The sequence below is a fragment of the Centruroides vittatus genome, unplaced genomic scaffold (genome assembly GCF_030686945.1).
Source record: "Centruroides vittatus isolate TY-2023 unplaced genomic scaffold, ASM3068694v2 contig_920, whole genome shotgun sequence".
Classification (NCBI taxonomy): domain Eukaryota; kingdom Metazoa; phylum Arthropoda; class Arachnida; order Scorpiones; family Buthidae; genus Centruroides; species Centruroides vittatus.
Window position 1 is genome coordinate 636,007 of NW_027122607.1, and position 17,208 is coordinate 653,214.

The 17,208-nt window shown below is 31.7% G+C and overlaps 2 protein-coding genes and 1 long non-coding RNA gene across 4 annotated transcripts in view; 2 read left to right on the forward strand and 1 right to left on the reverse strand.

Annotated features, from left to right (window-relative positions):
* Nucleotides 1-17,208, forward strand: part of LOC136984485 (uncharacterized) — a 235,093-nt gene that overhangs the window by 133,889 nt on the left and 83,996 nt on the right. The gene's annotated exons all lie outside the window — the stretch shown is intronic.
* Nucleotides 2,143-14,392, forward strand: LOC136984482 (RAB7A-interacting MON1-CCZ1 complex subunit 1-like). Of its 2 annotated transcripts, none has more exons than XM_067281482.1 (8): nt 2,143-2,337; nt 4,323-4,423; nt 8,698-8,791; nt 8,873-8,922; nt 8,986-9,117; nt 13,499-13,613; nt 13,684-13,896; nt 13,973-14,392. In XM_067281482.1, the coding sequence occupies exons 1-8, from the start codon at nt 2,256-2,258 to the stop codon at nt 13,990-13,992; spliced, it is 807 nt and encodes a 268-aa protein (XP_067137583.1). In that variant the 5' UTR covers nt 2,143-2,255; the 3' UTR covers nt 13,993-14,392. The 2 variants fall into 2 exon arrangements, with proteins under 2 accessions (XP_067137583.1, XP_067137584.1); XM_067281483.1 differs by having other exon boundaries at nt 2,271-2,318.
* SMC2 (structural maintenance of chromosomes 2) overlaps nt 13,890-17,208 on the reverse strand; it is a 43,931-nt gene continuing 40,612 nt past the window's right edge. The window contains exons 22-23 of the mRNA XM_067281476.1: nt 14,386-14,533; nt 13,890-14,116 (exon numbers count right to left, since the gene is read on the reverse strand). Of these exons, the coding sequence (XP_067137577.1) occupies nt 13,979-14,116; nt 14,386-14,533 (286 nt within the window). The 3' untranslated portion in view covers nt 13,890-13,978. The remainder of the gene's footprint in view (nt 14,117-14,385; nt 14,534-17,208) is intronic.

A 17,208-nucleotide genomic window follows, 5' to 3' on the forward strand; every position in this document is an offset into this window, starting at 1 on the left:
TAACAGATGGCGCCACCAAAATTCTAAATGTTATCGGTGAAAGTGGAGCAACTCGTTGCTAGTTTATTTGAACTTGGTACAAAAAACAAAATGCAGTTTCGTGAATTACAGGACGAACTGTTGCTATGCAAAGAATCGTCATTCATTTCTTCTAAGCTTTATTCGACTTGTGCCACTAATATGTCGTATGAATCTAATAAACTGTCTTTGTTTTAAAAAAGTCTTGATAATAAACCAATTAAAATTCAGTTGTAAAGCATAAGATAGATTTGCGACGGTTTAAAGTGCATATCGCAATAATACAATGTATAAATCGGCTTAATTTAAATTAAGGAACGGAGATTAACCCAGTATGGTAAAAAGAAATTGTAAACGCGATGTGAGGTAAAACAAGTTATATGACTATTATCTCGGAAGGTTAGTAGTTTATACTTTATATTATTTGTAACTAATACAGTATATCAAATAACTTTGTTAATGCAATTTTGTGAATTTATAGCCTGAAGACAGATTAAAAAAGATTTTAATCCTAAATGCATTGCTTAGAAAGAAAGAATAAAAATAGCTGTGTTTTAAAGTCTTGGTCTCTGATTTAATACGGATATTGGAAGAAAAAAGACATGGGGTTTTTCACTAGTCTTATAATTGAATTTTAAACTTTTTTTCTGTCCCTTGGGCACTATGATGGTCTTTTATCAAGCCCACAATAGGGTGGCAGGATGGTGAAGGACCGCCACCGAAAAATTTCCGGGATTTTCGAACCTCTAGATTCATTCGAGGATTCCCAGAGCGGTAGTCTGGCACCCCTCATCCGTTCGGTCCTATTCGTATACGACAACGCAATACACGAGCAATCTGCCGTGGAGAAATGCCTTCCGGGAGAAAACCCGGAAAACTCCGCATGGCTAGCCCATTAGCCACGCGCGAACCCACGACCTTTACCAGTGTTCAGTGGTTTTATCCACTAGGCCACTGGTGGGCCGTCGATACTTTGAACAGAAGAATTAATTAAAGGAAGGCTCTTAGCAATAGGAATTCAGAACATAAGTTTCTTAGCATTCGTAATTGTCGAATTCGATTTTGGCAGTATTTGAAATTCTGACTATTAACAATACTTAATTCCTTTCGTTTTTTTTCATTCTTTGATTAGGGTGTGTGACATGTAGTAAATAAATCAGATATAGTTTCTATCGTCTTTTTGATTCTCGAACTTCGGAGTAAAAAATGACAGTTTTTATTTTATTTATTATTATTAATTTTTTAAGTGAATACTCGGATACAGAATATAAAAATATCCTCAATTTTGCTTTACCGAACTGTGTATAATGTATCCGAATAAGAGGGGAACTCTGTGGGACCCGGGGTCGAAAAATTCCCAGGGATTGTCGGATATTCGGGCCCCACTCTCACTGGCCTTTCATTGTAGACCTGACCGAACCCATAACGAGCGTGCTAAAAGATCTCTTAGTGCCAACAGATCGGAAAGAGTTTAATAAACTATCGGAACTAACTGTGTGTCTATACGGTCAAATTTCTCCCATTCAAGTTCAGGAAAAGATGAATTCTGTACTTAAAAAGATTTTCTGCTTCGTTCAACGAGGATAAAGTTCTTTTCAAGTTACAACTAATCAACTGTAGACTGTATACACGCAAGTGATTTTTTTAACTCTCCAACCTGTGGACACTAAAAGGGTGTCTTTTAGCAAGTCCATTATGGGCCGATGATGAGGGGCGGAACTCGACATATCCGGACAGACCACCACCTGAATTCTTGGAGCTTTTTCGATCCCGGGTCCCCAGAGCGGGAGGCTGCCACTTTAACCACTCGGCAATTTAGCCATCACACGCGTGTGATTAGAGTTGTTTTTAAATTAATACTCTTTCCACCCTTTGGGGACTAACGAGTAAGAGGACCTTTCTAGCCTATTCGGTCGGCCTACAATTAGTTCGAAAACCGAGATATTAATCGTACAATGTCTTACTTAAAAGTGCATTATACGTATAAATCGAACTTAATTAATTCTATTTAAATTTATTTATAAAGTAAAAAAGTTTACAAATGAAAATCCCTTTCTCCAAAGTTATTAATTTTGTGGCTACGAATTATTTGCTTGGAGAAAGAAACTGGCAACACGTCCTCGTTTGTTGACAAACAAGTAATGGCGTTGAGTCGGAACGGTTCGAAGGGAATTTTATTTTTTAAGTATTTAAGAATATAATTTATTTTTACGTTCCTAAATTTGAATAAATATAATATGTGCACCAATGGCGATTATGTAAATAAGAAATTAAGTGATTTATTAGAGAAATATAAAAATGTTCGTAATTGTTTTCCAGGTAAATGATTTCCCCGTTAAAAAAACTATACATAAGATTTCCCGACGAAAATTATTTTCGTGGCATTTTAAATTCGCGCAAATATCAATTTTATTATTATGCATTATATTACACCGAGTAATTCTGTGAAAAAGTCATTTGTAGTCAATTTGGTTAATGTTGCCTATGGTTCCAAGATGGCGGCTCGTCTCATATTCCAGCAAAGAGAAGAAGGGAAACAGTGGGGGGCACGTTATAACCTAACCTAACCTATTCTAATAAATTACCATAATTATTACCAACAAAATTATTAGAATAGGTTAGAACGTGCGTCCCCACTTACCCTTCTTCTATTTGCTGGAATCAGATCCTTCTTGGAACCATAGGTTACATTAACCGTTAAGTTATATATCATACCCTGGCAAGAAAGGCGACATAACTCAAAAATGCAGTATTTGAGGAAAATCTACTTAAAGAATACGATAAAACTTTATAGTATAAGCTGCTTTTAAATTTCTGGTAAGTATTTATAGCGGTAAATTCTATTATATTCTATAGTATAATAATTATGGATCTGTAGCTCTGCTCTCGTCGAATGTGAGGTGTTATTGGTTAAATATATATGAGGTCTTTGAGTTGTGTCACTTTTCTTGCCAGGGTGCAATATATTAATTAATTGTAGCTGATCTTATCGAAATCATTTTCTATCTGATTTTTCATAATAAATAAATATATAATCAATTTCCTATGGTGAAACAACCATTCATTCTTACTCTCTCTCTGAAATATACTAAAGATAAAGTTAAATATTATTTAATAATAATAAAATCACACGTCGGTCCGGATCACGACATTAGGTTTTTGCATTGTTCCAATCTCGGATTTGGATTTTTAATTTTCGTATTTGACTTTCTCTGCCGAGACGATCTCTTAACGTACCTGACGGGAGCTCTGGCGACCGGAGTGACCGGACGGCGAGGAATGGGGTCCGAAGTATTTGGACGGGCTGCACCCGAAAAATCTCTGGAGTTTGTCGACCACCCGGATCCTATCTTAGGTTCTCTGGAGAGGTGGTGTGTTATGCCCCGGCCGTCGGTTTGGACGTGTGGTAGAACTAACTGAACGGTACATTAATTTTTCGACATTAAGAATAATTAGCGTCGGTTATCAATTTAAAGCCAAAGATTACGTGGCTCGGAGAGTTTAATATTTGAAACTTGGCTTTCTTGCCGTCAAACGGACTCGACTCGGGTTCTGTATTTGAATTATCGATAATATCGGACTCCTAGGATGTAAAAATTATATTCTAATACTAAATTTTAGTAATGTTCACATAATTATTTTTGAATGATTGATTGTTATTCCTCTATGGCACATTTATTTTCTTTGTCTCCGATTATCCGGAGCTTTTAGATTTGGTTATATTTCTATTATATGTGAATTATATTTATGGAAATATGTTTTTTAAAGCTATTCCTTCATTAAATAATGTTCTAGTTCATGCATTTAGCAGTCTCTTAGTTGTATCGATAGATTCGTCGATATTATTATCGATAAGGTCCAAAATGTCTAATAACCTCCGAATGAGACGGTTGGGACCTTATGGAGCCGTAGACCGTACCCGGAGGAGCAAAACGGGAACTGTGGTCTATGCGTGACCTTTCGGAAGCTATAGCCTCCGGAATTAGTCTAAGTGGAATTTTAAATTTTACCCCATTTTTGAGGGTCTCCAAAAGTGAAAAGTTTCTTAAAATTACGGTAACTTTTATGTTTAATTTAATGATAAACAGAAAAATATTATCATAAAAAGGAATTATGAAGTCATCTTTTAATTAAGATATATCAACTAGACTATTGTATTTATAAACCTGCAGATATATTTATCATAATTTTACAAAATGAAATTTTTATTACCATTTAACTTTAGAGAAACATCTTTGTTGTGGAGAAAATAAGTGCACTATATTTATTACATACCTTTATATATAGAATTTCTATTTGTGTAGGAGAAGAGAACTTGCAGTCTTCATATTCAAAACTTATGCAACTATATTCAAGACAATCAGAAGAGCCTTTATCTGTAACCAGTTTTCAGCAACTAGTCAAGGTATGATAATTTACACATCACAAGACTTATTATTGAGTTGTTATTATTATATGCAATAATTTTAACTAAAGTTTAAAGTAATTAATTAGTCGATGCAGTCGAAACAAATTATCTGATTGTAACATCTACGTAAAGTTAACTGTAATAATTTGCTCCATTTGTGTAATAATCTTCCAGAGAAAAAACAAATTGTCACTAATTTCAGCTTTTTTATATTTTTAAAATACAGTGGACCCCGATATAACGCGCATGTCGGGCGGGAAACAACACCCGCGTTATAAGGTGAACCGCGTTATACCGAGCGGCGCGGTGTGATACGGTTCACCTCTTTACTTTAGCAATAATGTCGAGCTTTTCTTTTACTCATCATGCATACAATAATTAAACACTATTCAAAATACATTCAGGAACTAAATACATACACAATTACTCAATACGCAGCAACAATAAAATGCGCTACTCACTAACGCCGCACGAACCCATATAAACGTGTTTGAGCTTATCGCATCGCAAACATTGCCCGCGGTATAGTGAGCAGCACTGTAACGAAGGTCCACTGTATATTTTATGATTAGGTCTTATTATTTCTTTACTTTAAGAAGTGTATGAATAATCACTTATATTTTTAAAATAATAACTTAAGTTTTAAATGTATTTAACATAACCGATTTTTCTCTTACCGTACACAGAATTTTATGCAAATTTTTTTAATCAACGCAAGAGAATGTATTATGAAAATTCTTTTATTAAGTAAAGCCTGCAAGATTAATTTATAAGCAATATTTAATTTATGTTAAAGACACGTAAAATATGTTTCAATGCAATTTAATTTTCAATTTAAAGTTTAAAAATTGAAATTTTGTCAATCAATAAATAATCCTTAGAATTCATTTTATTAAAAAACAGAAACTTGTCTTTTTATTACAAATAAATGATTAAAAACTGTCAGCGTACATTCTGTCAATCATATTTTTTTTTTTCTTATTTCTACATTTTTCCCATTAATTATTATCTAAATTATAACAATATAAACTGTCTTAATATAAGTCATTACTAATTATATATATATATATATATATATATATATATATTATATATATACCATGTACTGTACATAAACTTATGATAAGAAATTTATTATATTGCTAGAGATATTATTTAGACTTAGTATTGTTATGTAAAAATGAATACTAAATGTTACTTTACTGGTGTGTAAATATTATTAACTGTGATGACATGTAAATGACATTAGTTGTTATATGCCATAACTGTATAGATTATTATTGTGTTATTTACTGTTATGACGGGAATCAATGTTAAAATCCAATATTTCAAGTGTACATATACTCATTCTGTAATTCTAATTATAAACTTTGAAAGACTTATCCCTGGTAATGCTATAAAGCGGAGCCAGGGTATGTGCGTTTGCACTTTAAAATAAATAATTGAATTGAATTGAATATAAGTCATAGGGAAACAATTTTTCCTTGAATAACTGTGAAATTTCCAGAATTTAGACTGGAGCTTATCCATCAATAGTAAATAATCTATACTTTTTTTTAATTTGCCAATATTTGGTACTTTATTAATTTCATATTACATTATTAAATTAATAAAGTGAATGTACAAAACTATGTATAGGCCTACATATAAGCTACAAAAATATTTTGCAGCATTACATGCAAACGACAAATGAGATTAGAATGAAATTTCAGTTTTAAACGGTAAGAAATTGTATGTCTTGTTTCCAGAGTTTTCTACAAAATGAAAAATAATAGTTTATTACCGTATTTTACGGACTATAAGACACACTTTTTTCTTCGAAAAATTGCCTCCAAAATTCAGGTGCATCTTATAGTCCATAGCGTCTTATAGGTTTTTTTTTTTTTTAAATTGTTTAAAAATTAAGGTGCGTCTTATAGTCCGTAAAATACGGTAATTTTTCCAATTCATTTTTAATAAATTTCGTGATTATTTCATTCTTTATTGTGTATAGTTTTTAATTTAGTTTGATTTCACTGGTTAAAATCTGTTATCTCATTAATTATGCTTTTGTTTTATATTGTGAATATTGTGAGAGCCGAGAGTTTATTGAGAATTGGGAACAGTTTAATATTTAAAAGGTTTTATAAAAGAATTCAGTTTAACCCATTGAGTAATTCCTTCCTTTTCTTTGGTGTTTCCATCCTATAATGATATGAAAGATTCCCAGGTTATTATTATGTAACCTCTCTCTCAATTATGTAAGCTCTCTCTCGGTATTTGGATTAGGGATCGGTTAAGTAGGAGTTAGATCTGTTATAATATGACTAAAATATACAATACATTATATTTAGCAAATATTCTTATTGCTATTTAATATCTATTTGTAATCTACTCCAGATTTTTATATTAATAGATAGTTATTTTATTCATTAGTCAAGTCTACCTCCGTTTCCGAGCAGACATTCCCTCCTAACCACTTGAACAAACCACTTTGATTAGCCGCTCGGATCAAGTTTAAATCACTCCTTTTATTGCGAGTTAGGACATGATTGTTCTTTCATCCTAACTGGTGTCGGGACCCCGATGTAAGACAAAGATTTTACAATCTTGCAGTCTTCATTAAAATAAGAACATATAGAGCCATCCTGTACAGTGAGCAGTTCCTCACAGACTCCAATCTTGCAATATAATTAGCTAATGACACAGTCAATATATACATATGTATTCAATAATTTTTACTTTTTCAGCTGTTATATATAACAGAGGGAAAGTGTAGCAATCGGTCAAAAAATGACCCCTCTCAAATTTTTACAGTTTTTGACTCTGGGACACCTTGAAACTTCGAGATATGCAAAAGATTTGGAGGTTTTTTCTATATGTATGGATGTTAGACGTGTGTGGGGCACAATTTTGTTTACCCTGTTTGAAGCCTAATAACTTCTGTGGTTTTTAAATCGGAGTCAGATGGTTTAACACAGGAGTTATTAAGCGTCAAAGTGGTTGAACTAAATCGTGCCCCCATATACATTCCAACATCTTAATGAGTTTCACTGTACTAAAATGACAAAAAGCTTACTTTTGAGGGTAAAGATGAGTTTTATTTTTAAAAAATTATGAACACTAATAACGAGTAAAATATTCGGTAAGTTCGACTGCACCGAGGATGTGATCCCTTCCCCCACATGTGACCCCTTCCATGTTTCCACCCTGTCGACCTTTAATTAAGAACCAAAATTTAATATCATTAATGCCCCTTTATACGCTACAGTGCCAAATTTTGTTTCCTAAACTTTACCCATTCTGAGATATTGTTTAATATTTCAGAACAGAGAATAAAGAAATTAAACAAATTAGATGCCAACACACACACACATACACAAATTTCCCCCTTTATTGACATTTTTTTGGTTCAGGAGATCTCCAAATATGTAGATTTGCAAAAAACTTGGAGCGTAAAATGTGACACGATTCCAATACTTTTCCATTTTATATACATAACAAGTTGGGAAGTAAAAAGGAGTCCGAGTTGGCGGATTTTTTGACGACTCCGACTAAAACACCAAAACTCCGCAGCCCTGCTATTTACAAGGATGACACTATATCAAAGTTTGATTATGCATGTTTTCAACACGCGATCTTATAGTAACTTAGATATCTAAACTTTGCATTTGATAAATTAATTATCATTTTCTTTCTTAAAAGACTGAACTTTTATTATTATAAAATAGATAATAAATTAACAGGTTTTGATACTTTCATTACACTGGCATTCATTATGACAGTTCACTGTATAATATAAGAATTTCTGCAATAATTTTTTTCTGAAATTTTAAATAATTATCTTATTAATATGAAATATTATTTTAATTTTATTTTGGAATGTTAAAATATATAGTTAGATACAATTAGGTTTAATATGATTAAAAAAATAACAATAGATGGGTTAATGCTCAAATCTGTGCATAAATATATCTTTTCATATTGTAATAAAATAATTTCCCATTATTAATGCTAAATTTTTTCATTTCTATGTAGTTAATTTGCACTGTATCATTAACAAATTATCTTTAAATATAATTGATCAGAATTTAATTAAATTACATTTTCATGAAGTTGTATAATCATTTTAATTTAATAATTATTTTTTATTTTAAATATAAAATGATTCTTATTGCATTGTAAGAATATTTACTGAATCATTAATCAAATTGCATCTAATATGCATTAACACTTTATCTCATTTTGTTACCCAGAATTTTATTTCTATTAATGATATTCAGTATTTACAGGCGTTACTAGATATTACTTATTTTGAAGAAAACGAATTAGTCAATGAAGATTTCAAGGATGAAGATGCAGAGAAGAAAGTGCTTTCAATAATAGGTATGAAATGAAATGAAAAATTTAAATAAAATCTGATTATAATTTTTAAAATGTTTATATATTTACTTTTGTATTTATCAGATACTTTGAACGACTTAGAAGAATTATGCAAAGATTGCTTCGGAAGTGACGTAAGTTATATTTAGATATTTGAATGAAATCTATATTGTTATTTACGAAAGTTATATTTTTAGGTTTTAAATACTTTAGGAATTGATATTGCCGAATGTCTGATGTGGCGCAAAGGTGCTCTCTGTTATATGTATTGCCATACTAAATATAAAGATTCAGAATGGGTTACTAAAAATCAACAAAATTTCTGTAAAGTAAGATATACATTAATTAGCAACTTCTGAAGTTTTTTATAATAATAATAATAATAATAATAATAAATTTTTACCAGTCTAAAAATTAATGCATTAATGAGAAAAAGCAACTGAAAGAAAAAATGTTTTACAAAAATTGTTGGTTAAAATTTTCTATATATTTTTAGTCATCATTTTCTTGTAACCTATAACTAAATTTTCATATAAATTCAATTTGATATGTTATTTCAAATATTTGCATAATTTTCCATAACTATGATAATATACTCCTTATTTTACGAGTATTGTTTATTATTAAACAAAACGAACAGAAATATTCCAAAATATTGATATATTCATGAACCTAAAAATTTTAAAAAGTAATACAAAATTGCAATAATTAAAAAAAGAAAGGATTTGAATCAAGCAGTGTAATAGTTTGAATGGCAAAACATTTCAAATCAAGAAATTACTTTGTGTGCAAAACGAAATTGATACAATTCCAAAAGATTTGTTTAATGACATATAATTGAATCAATAAAAATATATGATAAATATGCTGAAAACAATCTCCATTAAATTAAATATTGATTATTCGTGTTTTATACGTGCAATGTAAAATGTTATTTTGGTATAAAAGCATTATTTTATTTATTACACAATTATTTTGAAACATTGGCACAGTGATAAATGATAACACGAATGGTAAGAGTCAAACTCATAATTTTGATTAGAGGAATTCGATTCTTTCTAAGGTAGCCTTTTAACATTAATTAAATATATTTGCTTTCAATGCAGCACATGCAAATAAAAAGCAGATAAGTCTCATATTTTACTGTTTGCTTTCTATAAAAAATTACCAAATTTATTACTTACAAGATAGGTGTAGACATCCAACTAATCTCATAATTAATAAACTATAATTTAACTTGAAATGTTTTTACAAAAATGAAGCGATAAAAATATTTTTCTCACTAAACTTAAACAGTTTACTAGGTATTTTCTAGGAAAAGGAAACTGAGCACCGAGGCATCGATTTTTCTGTTTTTGCCCGAGATAAAAACATAAATATGGTGATGCGCTTCTAACATTCTGAATAAAGCGGTTTAAAACTCGCAGGTATGGGGGTCGTGCATATCCGTCATCATAGCCGACAAAAAGTCAAGGAAAGTTTAAAAGACTCATAAGTGCAGTCGGCAGCCTACCAATTCCAGCAACTGGTTAAAACGCAGATGTGCAAGTCTTTGAAAGATAATTTCTTTACGACATCGCACATGTTGAATGTATTTGGTAAAGATTAAAAGAAAGTTTTCATAGAGATCAATGTAAATTAACAGTAATTGTAAACTTGATTGACATGTTGCCTGTGACAAGCTTACAACCAGCAACCTGTCCAAACAGTTTACGTGGAGAAATATGACCTGGAAGATCTCATCCCATAGACTGAATTTCAAAATTCTGACTTTGTTACTATTATTGACCTTGCCTAGTTGTACGTATTTGCAAAAAATCTTGTTTAATGGTTGTGCAGTTGCTTTGAACTATGATCACAGACAAAATACTTTTTGGTTTATGAAAAGCTCTGCTCGATTATCAGTTTACATAAATCAATTGTAATTTGCATAGTTTGTTTAATAGTATAACATCATTTCATTATCTTTTTCTCTATTTTGGTATTCTGGACTATTGATAATTTCTATCAATATTGAATATTTTGTGCATTCTTCCTTTCCTCAAAAATAGTTTAAAATATTCTGAAGATTTTGAAGAATATCTCCAAACTATCCATGGACTATTTTTAATAGCATGTCCTTACAGTTTATACAAGTTATATTGAAATTCTACCAGTTTCTCAATATACGAGCACTTTATTAAAAGCATTAGTGATTATATTAATCATATCTTGTGAGTTAATTCTAGATCTTCCTCAACTGATTTAATTAACTTTTTAGTTTCAGTTGTTTGTGGACACCACTAAATTCTCCTCTTCCAATTTTGTTGTTTTCCGTTATGAATGCCAAATAATATGAGAAGTCTGTAATGATTCCTTCCATAACAATTTCTACCCAGAATTTATTATTGATTCAAATTTTAAATATAAAATAGAAGAAAGATTAATTTATTCAGCGTATCTTAAAAATCTCAGTCAAGTTAGAACATATTGAAGCTCTATCATCCTCATTAATACTTGAATGCAAAAAATTAAAAAGCTGCTATTAAAATTAATTTTTTAAAACAAATGAAAAAATCACGACAAATTACACTATAATGATACAGGGTGATTATGAAGTCTGGATCCATTTTTGTGAAAACGGTAACAAAATCATTTGTTTGCAAGTCGTGTGAAACATGCTGACCCAAGAAAACAGAATCACTGTGGTTTGCACATGTTTAGATGGATTGACATACATGGAAATTCCTCCTGTTTCATAACCTTCAAGAGATCGTGACACATGGATTGGCAGGTGGCATAGTCCTCTTTCTCCTTCTGCTTATGCTATACATGTTTTATGAGTTTGTAATGAAGGATCTCCTACACTTGGTTGTGGTACAGTGAGCACCTACTACATCAGTCTAAATCAGGGTTTAGATGTGTTATTGCAGTTTCTACGTGTTGAACCATTTCATCTGGTATGAAAGGTTTCCTGAAATGTGCATTGTGTAAATTACATGTTTGTCTGAATTTTGATAGGAGCAACTTCCTGAATTTCTGGGTGAAGTTTGTCTGTACTTCCATGTATGTTAATCCACTAAAATGCCCAACAGCAATTCTCTCTTCTTGGATCAGCATATTTCACGTGACCTGCATACAAATGATAGACTTTATAATCACCCTATATATTCATTTGATTTGATTCAAATTATTAAATAAAAAATTGAATAAAACTTTTTTGTTTAATTTAAATGTACAGGTACTCCTCACTTTACGACTGAGTTCTCTTCCGACGACTACGTCGTTAAGCGAGGAGCTTGCACTGGGAATATAGGATCGTTGTAAAATTATACAAATTATGCAACAAACTTCAAATTTATTCATAAAAAGACTATTATAGTACGCTATTAGCCTATTATAGTATGCTTAGTGTGCACGTCACCATTCGCCACTGATCGACACTCAAGCCGAGAAAGGGGATTCCCCGAATTGCAGGTCGAAACTCGATTGGTTGTAAGTGCGAATGGTCGTTAAGCGAGGAGTACCTGTATATGCCAGAGTTCTCAACTGCTCACTTTTTCACAGATAGTCTGTTCTGTTTTCCAGGATGCCTTCCACATGTCCACCGTGTTTGGTATTTATCTGTTTTTTGCCCTCTATTCCAATTATCAATCTTTAAAATAATTTTTCCTTTTACATGTTGAAAAAATTTTGTATTTTCCTCTAGAGTAAAATAAAAAAATTATGGCATTATCATAAACAGCTTTTTCCAATGTGGCAATGGTAGATGTCATAACTGATATTGACCTTTGACAAGCAATTTGTAGAACATCCAATGTTGTCAATTTGGCTATTAAAAATTACAATTTTTCTATTATCACGATAGGGCTTTAACATAACTATTTTTCCATTTTCTCTAGATACAAAAAAGAAAACAATTTTTTTTTTAATGTTTTAATAAAGCAATTCTGGCTGGTTTTACATTACAACTTAAGTAGCCATCCACAATGGTCAAATGAAAATTAAGTTACTTTTCTCAAATTTCTGTCTGGCCTAGATGGTGACAATGCTGCTGATTTTGTTTTGCTACATATTATACAAAATGAGAAATGCTTGGCATTAACTTTGTTATATGGAAATCCATATTTTAAAAATTCTGCAACATATTTCCTTTTTCTTATAATTATTGCTTTTTGGATAATTTGTTTACGTACATACATAAGTAAATCAAAACCACTGATCTTTTTGTTGTTGCTAATTGTCAATCTTCAATCTAGTCTATATTTTTGAAGATTTTTAAGTAGAGGAATAATGTTTATGAAAAAATGGTTATGCAACTATGAAGCCCCAAGTGAGGTCAACAATTCTTACAATCTTATATTTGGGAATTGCTGTTCTAAACTGTACTATGTTAATAAATGAATGCAAAATGATCAGAAGTTCAAAACAGATTTGATAAAATAATCTTACATCATATTTAACAATTTACTTTACTATTTCTGTACACCTTGCACTAGAGAATTCCATAAAATCAGCAAAATTTTGGCTTATGATATCACTTTTTTCAAAATCAGAGTTGAAAGTTCTTATGATAAATAACTTAAGATGATATGAAAAGATATCTATTATGCTCATTACATAAAGTCAGTTTGTTGTTACTTATTTATAATAAATTTGTAAATTAATTATAAATTTCAGCAAATTTCCAAGTTGAATATCATCAATCTAAAATTAGATTTATATTTATAGCTGCTTTATAAGGGAATTACTTATCTAGGATTATTACTTTCACTTAGACAACCTGTTGTAAAAGATAAAAACACACTTTATTGCAATTTGGATGTTCTTAATCTGCTTGAAAAAGGTAAAAATACTTCTTTATGTCATAAATGCAGTAGATGAATTCTCCTATTCTAATGTTAATTATATTTTAGGTATTTTTAGTGACTGTCATATGTTAGCTTTGATGTATGGAGGAGAAATGTGCCATTGGTATGTGAAGCATACAACACAAGAAGATACTTATCCATTATCAATAGAAAATGCAAAGAAAATGGGTTTAAATTTTTTACAAAAATATACTTCTGCTGTAAATGGTCCCTTAAAACAAAGAGGATGGAATGCAGAAAAAGCAAACAAATTAATAAGTAAATTTTTATTTAACTTATAAAAGCAAACATTTATAATTAAATTTCTTACATGAAAATGTTTGAATAATTACAGATAGTTTTACTTGGACCTAGAAGTAGATGGATTATTTTTACCCTGAGCGTAACGAGTTACCGTTGATGTCCCATCAATGAATTTGGTTTTAAAGAGGACATTAGCATTATTGAACATGCCGTCCTTTAACGAAACAATGATAAACTGAGGAAAAAAAAGTATTTTGAAATATATAAAATGAAATATCTCAATGTTATTAATAACAATTTATTCATAAAATAATGTTATCAAATTTAAATGTGTTAATTATATTGTTAACATTTAAAAATACATTCTTTATTTCTTTTTCTCTCTTGAAAGATTGATTTCAATTATTATCCATATATATATTTCAAATCTTATGTTTACTTATCAAATTGTTTGTATTAATTTTGTTATAATATTTTTTCATTAATTTAATAAAATGAATTTACCTGAGAATGCTTAAAGTATGTTCTGATTATTTGTCCAATATTTTGTGTATGAGATAAATCAAGAGCAGCATCCACTTCATCCAAAATATAAATTGGTGCAGGCTTAAATAACAGCATTGATAAAATCAAGGATAGAGCAACTAATGACCTGAAAATTTTTTTAGAGATTAATGCAAATATATTATTAATCACTTTATTTTTTTTTATAACTAACATCAAATGTAAATGCAATAAATGCTGCATTATGTTATTTGAAATAAGTAGTAGTTCCTCCAATGTTAAGTAGCATACCGGACAGCAATTATCATCCATCGATTTTGATCTGGGCAAAGGCTTCAGCTTCCTCCCAAGTCACATTGAGCATCTTCAAAAACTTGAAGAAAAGTTCTATGCCAAATATTCCTGGGGCATCCACGTGGTTGTTTGGCACCATGGCGTGCTGTAGCATTGTCTTATTTTCCTCCAATAGAGCAATATTGTCAGTAAAAACCAAATATCTAAGACGATCCTGGTTAGACCAGTGGATGCCGGCCCCAATATGTGCACCGGACTCATCTGCCTGTTGCACAACATAATTGAGGGTGACAATGAAAAAGGAACAGAACACAACCCTGCCTGACTCCTGTTGTAATTTCAAAGAGGTCCGTATGGCCACCCTCAGTCTTGACGCAACAACATTAATGCAAATTTAAGGTCTTGAAAATAGTGACAAAGTTTGCTGGTACACCATATAGTCACAGGATCCACCAGAGGACTTGTGGTGAACACTGTCAAAAGCTTTTCTGAAATCAATAAAATTGGTGGCCAATGAATGTCAATATTCAACACATTGTTTGATGATATTTCAAAGGGAGAAGATCTGCTTGCTGCACGATCTTCCGCAGCGAAACCAAGCTTGCTCCTCCTGAAAGCGCTGATTGAGGGCAGTGCACAGGCATTGAAGGAGGACCACACAAAATGCCTTTCCAGGCACAGAAAGGAGGGTGATACCTCGCCAGTTGGTACACTCGAAGACATCTCCTCTCTCAGGAATCTTGACTATAGTACCCCTTCTCCAATCCTCTTCCCCATATTCCCAGCATCTGTTAAACAATAGCATTAACTTATCCAACATGGGCTTATCCAACTCTGTGCTTCAAAATCTCAGCTGTAATTTCGTCCAAACTGGCTACCCTATTATTTTTTAAGCTTTTAATCACAAACTCCACTTCTTCAAAGTTAATAGCGAGGTTGAGGCCAAAGTTTTCAACGCAAAAACTTTGGCCTCAACGTGTATGTCGGACATTTAGCGTCGCTTTCCTGTAAGCCTAGAAGTTTGACAATGGCATTTGGAAAGTCAGTGGAATCATGCTTGACATTCCAAACGCCATTGTCAAAATTCTAGGCTTACGGGAAAGTGGCGCTGAACGTCCGACACACATGTTTTTGTGTTGAAAACTTTGGCCTCAACCTCGCTATTATCACCAGTGTCCACCCAAAGCTCATCCCATGTATCCTCAATATCAAAATCATATGTGACGACCATTCCGTTTGATTAAATGTTTCCCAGAAATGTTCCATCCACCTCCTGTTCTGCTCATCTTGAGCGATCAGAAGCTTCCCATTCTTATCTTTTATTGGAATGCAAGAATTGCTCCTCATCCCAGTCAGTTCATTGACCATGTGGTACAGGGTTTTGGAGTCATTCTGATCAGAAGCCTCCTGTGCTTCAGCACCCTTTTGTTCTAACCATTCCTTCTCGTCTTTCAGAAAACTTCTTTACATGTCTATCCAACTAGGCATATATCTTTGGCTTCCTTCCTCCATCTCAGCTATTGTTTTAGCCTGGTACCTTTTAAGTTTTGCAGCTTTCTTTTCATTGAATAGTTTTTCATGTGCGATCTTGGATCCACTGATCTTTCGTCTTCCAATGATGTTTTGGGTACATTCTGTGGTAATGTCTCTGAGGTTTTCCCAGATCTTCTATATCTGTCATCTCTCCAAGTAGAACGAAGCAATTTTGCAACTCCAGAGTAAATGCTTCAGCAATGATAGAAAAATTAAATGATCCAATGATGCCTTTGATTACGAAGTTTGAGCTTAATATTCATCCTAACTAGGTAACAGTCAGATCCAAAATCTGCACTTTTGTAAACCCTCACATCTTGCATTGATGACCTCCACTTTTTACTAATACAGATAGAGTCTATCTTATTGAAAGTGCGCCTGTCCGGTTGAAATGATAGCCATTTAAATTAGAATAAATGGATTAAAAATTGCAGCCCAGCATTCTGTTATGAATGAATGCAACACATAAATGTTAATTCTGTTATGACAACGATGCCCAGCAAGTGATCATTAAGTACGAGTATTAACAGTGAACAAAAAAAAAATGAGTGATAAAACCAGTGAATAGTGGGTAGTTAGTCATGGATTTGTACCTCACCATGGCCATGTGAAGTTTTTGGGTTTTCTTCACATGACTAACACCCAAATAGTGATCAGTTTCTTATGAAAGTCCTGGAAAGCATTCCCTTTGGCAGATCACTCATGTACAGTACTGCATTGCCTTATTCCATCAATCCAATCTGAAAAACAAGTAAACTCAAATAGAAACAGTAAAAACCATTTCCATTCATGACTAACCCAGCTACAAAGATTCTGTACTCATCACAATAATTTCCCAAAATTTTTTGTATTCAATCTTTTGTTTTATGTATGTGCAAATTATTCACACACATGTACAATAAATACTAATTGGTTTTCAAATAATTAGCTATATATGTGAATTGTTCCTATGTATAACAAGTTATTTTAAAATAACTATATAACAAAAACAATTTT

Coding starts and splice junctions, on each gene's coding strand:
- LOC136984482 (XM_067281482.1), top strand. CDS start 2,256: ATGTGCACCAATGGCGATTATGTAAATAAGAAATTAAGTGATTTATTA. Junction 2,338..4,322: donor TGTTCGTAATTGTTTTCCAG/GTAAATGATTTC, acceptor CTATTTGTGTAG/GAGAAGAGAACTTGCAGTCT. Junction 8,923..8,985: donor AAGATTGCTTCGGAAGTGAC/GTAAGTTATATT, acceptor TTATATTTTTAG/GTTTTAAATACTTTAGGAAT.